The sequence below is a fragment of the Acanthisitta chloris genome, unplaced genomic scaffold (genome assembly GCF_000695815.1).
Source record: "Acanthisitta chloris isolate BGI_N310 unplaced genomic scaffold, ASM69581v1 scaffold9484, whole genome shotgun sequence".
NCBI classification, from domain to species: domain Eukaryota; kingdom Metazoa; phylum Chordata; class Aves; order Passeriformes; family Acanthisittidae; genus Acanthisitta; species Acanthisitta chloris.
Window position 1 is genome coordinate 16,865 of NW_008668774.1, and position 7,549 is coordinate 24,413.

General features: G+C 53.6%; 1 protein-coding gene across 1 annotated transcript in view; it reads left to right on the forward strand.

The window, feature by feature from the left end:
* OPHN1 (oligophrenin 1) overlaps positions 1–7,549 on the forward strand; it is a gene marked incomplete at both ends in the record, with an annotated part of 27,884 nt that overhangs the window by 10,651 nt on the left and 9,684 nt on the right. Inside the window, 8 exons of the mRNA XM_009073070.1 lie at positions 1,232–1,333; positions 1,715–1,825; positions 2,333–2,437; positions 3,644–3,773; positions 5,308–5,408; positions 6,180–6,271; positions 6,389–6,467; positions 7,442–7,475. Of these exons, the coding sequence (XP_009071318.1) occupies positions 1,232–1,333; positions 1,715–1,825; positions 2,333–2,437; positions 3,644–3,773; positions 5,308–5,408; positions 6,180–6,271; positions 6,389–6,467; positions 7,442–7,475 (754 nt within the window). The remainder of the gene's footprint in view (positions 1–1,231; positions 1,334–1,714; positions 1,826–2,332; positions 2,438–3,643; positions 3,774–5,307; positions 5,409–6,179; positions 6,272–6,388; positions 6,468–7,441; positions 7,476–7,549) is intronic.

The following is a 7,549-nucleotide window of genomic DNA, read 5'->3' on the forward strand; positions in this document are numbered from 1 at the left end:
CCTCCAGGCGTCCTGTCCTGTAGGACATCCCGACAGACAGAAGGAGTGGTCTGTGCAAGTGGAATGGGGAAGCAAAACTTCATGGCAGGGGAACCAACTAGAGCCAGAGACTCGATTTAGGAAATGCAGCTGCAAACTGTGTGGGCACTGTGGAGTTCATGAGGAACATCCCTAATACCCACCAGTCTGGCAGAGTCCATCTGCTCTGGTTTGTGGTGGCACTGGTGTGTGCCTGCTTATCCATGGATTTCTGAGTGGGGGCAGGAGAAGAGCATTTCAAGGGCTTTCAGGACATAGGGGTTGAAAGATCCCATGAATTCCCCAGGAAAATGGGACTTCCTAACTCTGCTTTCCACCTTCTTTAGCTTTCAAAAGCCAGACAGAGGATTTGGGTGTCCCATACATACCCTGCAGTTTGTGGCACCAGTGCTCAGCTGCTTGGACCTGGTACAGAGGCTGCTGCCAGGCTGGAATTTCCTGGGTTTAGCAATTTACTTCCCTCCCAGCAATCCCTGATGGCTCAGTTACCTCCTGATGTGTGCATTTGTCAACTTGGCCTCTACTCAGGGTTGTTCCCTGACTGACAGTTTCCCAGGAGCCAAGAGCCTGGCCCTGAGCTCTGCTGCTCCTTGTCTGCCCTCAGGCTTCATTCTCAAGTGTCTGTGTTTGGTCTCTGTGCTCTCTTTGCACCACTGCTGACTGGGAGGTGAGGACTTCCCACCCACGTGTAGCCCTGCCAGGCTTCTGCTTTCCTGCTGCTACTCTTCAGAAACAGACGCTAAAAGCCTCAGAGCAGAAAACAGCCAAGCTCTAATGACTCTTTCCTTCACCCTGATGTGTCTCTGGCATTGCAGGGGTTGCCCTGCTGTTTCTGAGCTGTGTGAACAGCACAGCAGCTGATGGTGGAAGGGTTTTGATGTATTAGTATGTCTCAGGTTGACTTGACATTGAGGAGTTTGAGAGGGGGAACTCATCAGTGAGGCTTTTGCCACATGCTGACATGACAAAATGTGCCACAAGTATTGCCAGAGCTGAGCCTTGAGGTGTGGCAGCATCCAGAGTAGCAACAGGCTGTGAAGGCAGAGCAAATGGGAAGTGACCTCCTGTTCTGGCTGGGTTGGCCAGAATTTGTCCATGGAATACAGAACTGCACAAAGGATCTTGGTGCTGGTGCGTGTTCTTGCCTGGAAAATGCCAATAACTCATAATGCTTCACCTCTTGCATCTGCAGGAAAGAAAGAAGAAGTTTGAGAAGGATGGGGAGAAGTTTTACTCCATGCTGGATCGCCACTTGCACTTGTCTTCCAAAAAGAAGGAGTCCCAGTTACAGGAGGTGTGTATGGAATTTTCTTCAGAGTTGAGTCCAGGAGCAACATCACCAGCTGCTCTAGACCTTAAAAATGGGGGAGAAATCATCCCTTCCAGTGACCAGTGGAAACTGATAATCAGTTAAGTCTACCCAAGGCCTGGATTCTTTGGGTGAGACCAGGGAGGCCAAGCTGAGTTCTGCCACACGTGATGGGCACTGGTAGTGGCTTCATGCATTGCCATGTGTCCCATACCCAGTGTTCTGGCTCAGGCCTGGGCTGCACACCTGGCAGGCAGTTCTGAAGAGAGGACAGAGCTGTCTGTCAGCTGACAGAAAAAGTGAGTCAAATAGTGCCAAACCACGTGTGATGTGTTTTCTTCTGCCACCTCTCCCCCTCTCCTCCAGGCTGACCTTCAGGTGGACAAAGAGAGACACAACTTCTTCGAGTCCTCCCTCGAGTATGTGTACCAGATCCAGGAAGTACAAGAAAGCAAGAAATTCAGTATTGTGGAGCCGGTATGAGCTTCCCCTTCCCTCAGCCTCCCTGGCTGCTGCTCAGATGTGCTGACACGCTGAGCTGCCGGGTCAGATTCGGTCCTGGGGGGCAGCAGTTAGCCTGGTACCCTCGGGTTGCTGCAGCTTGACAAGCTCAGTGGTGTGTGGTGGAGCCCCATAGAGCCCCAGCCCTGTTTCCCTTGCCTGTCAGTGGACCCTGAGGAACAGGCTGGACACTGGGTGTAAAGAGAGGGTTTTGGCCCCGAGGGTTCGGTAGGCACTGGCTGTCTGTGGAGGCACAGAGGTGTTTCCTGCTCCTTTCACCCCTCACAGCCTGGGCTGAGTGCAGGGACCTGCCCTGGGTGGTGGCTCTGGGCTGTAGGGGCACTGTGCTGGATACCGGAGCTGACCTCACTCCAGAGCCGTAAGGAAAACAGGATGGTATGTGTAATTTCTGAACCCACTGCCTGCCCACCCTCCTGCCGTGAGAAACGCAGCAGTTTGGTGTGTCCTGTCCCTGCGCTGCAGGTCCTGGCGTTCCTCCACAGCCTCTTCACCTACAACAACCTGACAGTGGAGCTGACGCAGGATTTCCTCCCGTACAAGCAGCAGCTCCAGCTCAGCCTGCAGAACGTGAGTCCTTGCCCAGCTGAAGGACTTTTCCCCGTGACTTCTGTTCTCATGTGCATTTGCATGTCTCAAAAGGCAAGGCCTTCCCACCCTAACAGCCTGGCCATGTTTGCACTGTGGGAGGTGCAAACACTGTTGTTTCCTTCTCAGTTCCCGTGGATTTCCCCTCTCTCACCAGAGAGTCCACAGGTCTGTTAGTGTTTTTTCCCTGTCTGGAAGAGCTGTTGCAGTCTCATCATTTAACCTGCTGCACAAACAAGCCTGAGGTTTCCTTCCAGTTCCACAAGATTGTACTCCAAAAAGGTCTCTGACCTTGATCTTAGTGGTACTGGCTTACTACAGGCTTACTGTGTGCAGCTCCTCTGCTGGGCAAGTGTGCTACTGGGGCAGAGCATCCAGGTCCTTTTCCTCTGTCCTCAGCCTTTCCTGTTCCCATGGAACAGCAGCCATAAATCTGAGCTGGGCTGGGTTTGTTGCCGGATCATGAATGGGTCCAAGAGGTGTTCCGTGAGATGCCTCCTTGTTTCTCCCCATGCTGATGTGGAGATCCTCACAGGAATCAGCACCTTTGGGAGAAGAATGCACCTGTTACCTGAGCAGTGGTGAGAGAGGAGCTCAGGTGCTGCCTCTGCTCCACCCTGCCCTGCAATGTGCTGAGGTGCTTACACTGAGGGAACAAGAGGCTTCCCAGCAGTGCCTTCTCAGCACCATCTCCATGCACAGTGTGTCTGACCTTGTCTCTTCCGTCACCTCGAAGAGCCCAGTGTTTATAAGCAGAGTTTGTGGATTTGTGGAGTGTCTTCTGTGTTTTGGGATCATAGAGCCATCAAGGCTGGAGGAGACCTCTAAGATTATTGAGTCCAAGCATGAACCTGTCACTGCTGGAACCCCTAAACCCTATACCAGATCCTCCAGTGCCACATCCAGGCACCTCTTCAACACCTCCAGGGATGGTGACTCCACCATCTCCCTGGGCAATTTCCCAGTGCCTGAACACCCCAACAGGGAAAACATTTCTCCTCACATCCAATCTGACTCTGCCCTGGCTCAGCTCAAGGCCATTCCCTCTATCCTTTCCCTGCAGCCCTGGCAGGACACACATCCCCCACCTTTTGTACCTTGAGGACTGATTTATTTCTTCCAGAGCACCTCAAGTTTATCATTCTGGGCTCCTGTTCAAATGTGCTTCTGTTTGTTTTCACCTGCCAGACAAGGAATCACTTTTCCAGCACACGGGAGGAGCTGGAAGACCTGAAGAAGAGGATGAAGGAAGCACCTCTAACCTGCAAGCTCCCTGGGCAGCCAACCATCGAGGGCTACCTGTACACCCAGGAGAAATGTAATGGCTTTGGGATGCATTGGATGTGTTAGGGAGTGTGCAGGCCTGGGGTGATGTGGCACAGCTCTGCTGTGAGCCCAGGGGCCACAGGTTGTCACTGGTGCCAGGGCACAGGGAGCCCAGGGAAGCACCAGAACTCTAGCTGGCAGCTTTGCCAGCAGTGGCACAGAGCTTGTCAGGGTGACATGAGGCATGTCAGCGTGGGGCTAATTGCCCCATGCTCCGAGGGGATGGGATTTATGACTCCAGAGCTCTGGCACACTGTGCCTTGGCTGTGTTTGGTCACAAGGAATCTGGTGTCCTGCCCAGCCTCCCTCTCACAGCCTCTGAGCACAGCTGAGGTGGGAACTGGTGCTGGGTTAAGCTGCTGAGAGCAAAACTTGTGGTTCTGAGCAGAATCAAATCAAACCAAACAGCCTTTTCCAATCCCTGGCTGCAGCTCCCTGTGGCTGTGCAGCAGGCGGAGCCTGTATGCAGAGCTGTGGCCTCTGAGGGTACAGACAGCTTTGTGAGCAGTTCCTTCTTAATTACATATGCAAGTCTATTTATACATGTATTTGTTTGTGTGTTTATCCTGCTTTTAGAAGAAAACACACACAGTAATTTTAGCCCCAAAGTGCAGCCAGTGGCTGTTTGCTTCCTCTATTTATGTTTCTCTATAAATGAAGCATGAAGAGTTGTTCCTCCTGACAGCTGCAACTTAAAAGCAAATTGCAGAAAAAATACCAGTTGAAGTATTTCACATAAAGGGGTTCAGGTAAGACAAAAGAGAAAAGTGACAATAAGTCCTGTGTGAGAGGAACAGGAACTTCAGAGTATTTTAAAGCTGCTGAGTTTCCACCAACAGGAGAAAGTAGTGGGGTGTGTGAAACAAGCATTCAGGACACATAGGATCCTGCCAGTGTAGATCTTGGCTGGGCCTGGCCAAATCAGCTTGGCTTGCAGCCAGAGGCCCACAAATGCCCTTTCACCAGCAGCGCCTTGGGAGGGCACTGGAGGCGGCTGCCCTGCGCTCCCCTCCTCCTCCTCTCCTCCTCCTCCTCCTCCTCTTCTCCTCCTCTCCTCCTCCTGCTGCTTTTCTCCTCCTCCTCTCCTCCTCTTGCTCCTCTTCTCCTCTCCTCCTCCTCCTCCTGCTCCTCTTCTCCTCCTCTCCTCCTCCTGCTGCTCTTCTCCTCCTCCTCTCCTCCTGCTCATCTCCTCCTCCTGCTGCTCTTCTCCTCCTCCTCTCCTCCTGCTCATCTCCTCCTCCTGCTCCTCTTCTCTCCTCCTGCTCCTCTCCTCCCCTGCTCCTTCTCTTCTTTCCTTCTTCTCCTCTGCTCTCCTCTTCTCCTCCTGCTCCTCTCCTCCTTCTACTCCTCTCCTCCTGCTCCTCCTGGCTCTTGCCCATGGAGACACGGGAGAGGGCTGTGTCCTCGTGGGGCTGTTGGTGTCTATCCCCAGGGCAGGGAGGACCTGTGGGAACTGCTGTCGATGCCTTGCCAGCTGCATCCAGCTCCAGGCTTGACCCTGACTCCTGCCTCTCCTGTGTTTGCAGGGGCTCTGGGCATCTCCTGGGTGAAGTATTACTGCCAGTATGAAAAAGAGGCCAAAACCTTACGAATGACGCCCACAGACCAGAAACCTGGAGCCAAGCAAGTGAGTTGATGTCTTGGCAGCACAAGCAAAGGGATGTTTTGCAAGCCCTCAGCAGAGACCTGGGCAAGGAAATGTCCAGACTATTGTCTGGAAAGGTCTGTTGTCACCTCTGCCATGTATGTGTCTAGTAAGGCCAATTACTGCAGGTAAGGGCTTGGAAAATGCAGATGAGTGCCATGCCCAAGCTCTGGCAGTCTGGTGACCTGCACCCTTGGGTCACAGCTGGCCGCACACCTTCACAGGCAGATTGTGAGTTGACTCTGCACTGAGTGTGAGCCCCAGGGCTGGAGCTGAGCCCCACAGTGACACCTCTCCAGAGCACACCTGCTCTAGGTGGGCTCAGGAATGTCCCTGTCCCACGTGGGGTTTGTGTAAAGCTGTTTATGCTGTGGGCAAGTGGTACTGATGATCAGCCCTGACTGAAACCAGGGCCCAGCTGTGTTGGATCACAGGTGAGTGTGGCCCTGGCACTGCCTGGCCAGGTCTGCTGGAGCAGCATTCTGTGGGTGCAGTGTTCATGGCTGAGATATTCAGTGCTGCTTTGTGGCATAATGCCATGAAGTCTGGAACATTCTGTGGCTGAGGAGAGGAAGCCTGGAGCACAGAGCCTCTGGTCTGTGGGTGGTGGGAGGACTGTGTGTGCTCCTGGTGCCAACACCCTCAGACTGTCAGGACATCTGTGGGCCATGCTGGGCTGTATCCTAACGGTGCTGAGCAGCCCAAAATCTTCTCCTGTGTTTCTTCTCACCTTGGTTTTTGTGTTGTCCCTAGGGCACCTTGGACTTGACCCTGAAATCCTGTGTAAGAAGAAAGACTGACTCCATAGACAAGAGGTTTTGTTTTGACATTGAAACAAATGAAAGGTGAGAGGGTCTGTGTCCAGGTGGCCCCAAACCTGCGGCCCTGGATCAAATCCCGCTTTGCTATCTGTTAAAACCAACCTCTGTTCCTTCCCCTGCCTGTCCCTGGGGACCCTCCAGGTCCGGGACTATCACGCTGCAGGCGCTGTCGGAGGCCAACCGGAGGCTGTGGATGGAGGCCATGGACGGGAAGGAGCCGGTGAGTGCTCCTGGCGCTGCTCCCAGCGGCAATGTGCTGCCCAGCAGTGTCCTCTGCCGGCGCCTCCGTGGGACACGGGGACACAGCCCTGGGATGCTGCTCCCTGCCCATCAGTAGGGACCAGGGCAGCTCCCTGCTGCTCCCCCAGCACAGCCCCCACCGGGGACTCTGGGCTTCACAGAACCGTGGAATTATAGGGCTTGGGATGGAGCTCAGAGACCATCCAGCCCCAACCCCTGCCCTGGGCAGGGACACCTCCCACCAGAGCAGGTTGCTCAAGGCTCAGCCAACCTGGCTGTGAACACTGCCAGGGTTGGGGCAGCCACAGCCTCCCTGGGCAACCTGGGCCAGTGTCTCACCAGCCTCACAGGGAAAACTTTTGCCTCACATCTAACCTAAATTTCCCTCCTTCAATTTGTGCCCATTGCCCCTTGTCCTGTCACTGCAGCTCCTAACCAAGGGCTTTAATTTCCCCCTCAATTCTTGGGATGTTCCCTGGCTGTGCCAGCTCACTTTTCCAAGGCTGGGATGCTCCTATTCCTGTTGCTCACTCCCTGCAGGAGGTGATATGTTGCCTGCCCCTGCTCTGAGCAGCGCTGGGAAAGGTGGGATTGCCCACCCTGCACCTTCCTATGCCTACTGGTGTTTCCTTCCTTCAGTCTGAGCAAAGCACCAACCCTTGCAGTTTGCCTACAGAACAGGGATTTTTTTTCCCTAGCAGCAGGTGCCCAGGGAAATGCTGGGAGGCAACAGGAACTCCTACATTGTGCATATCCTGCTAAACTGTAAAATGACATTTCTGTGGGACATTGTGGCTGTGATTGGCTCTGGGTGCTCTGTGGGTGATTTGTAGGTGATCTAGGGGTGTTTTATGGGTGATTTATGGGGTGCTGCATTTTCTTCCAGAAATAAATACCAAATTGTGCTGATAATGTTTTTATTTCTCCCTCCCCCACTCCCTCTCCCTTTTTCAGATCTACCACAGTCCCATCACGAAGCAGGAAGAAAGTGAGTCACTTGTGTTGATGTCCTCTGGGCTCTCAGAGCTGGGCAGGGTTTTCCTTGCAGATGCTGTCATCCTC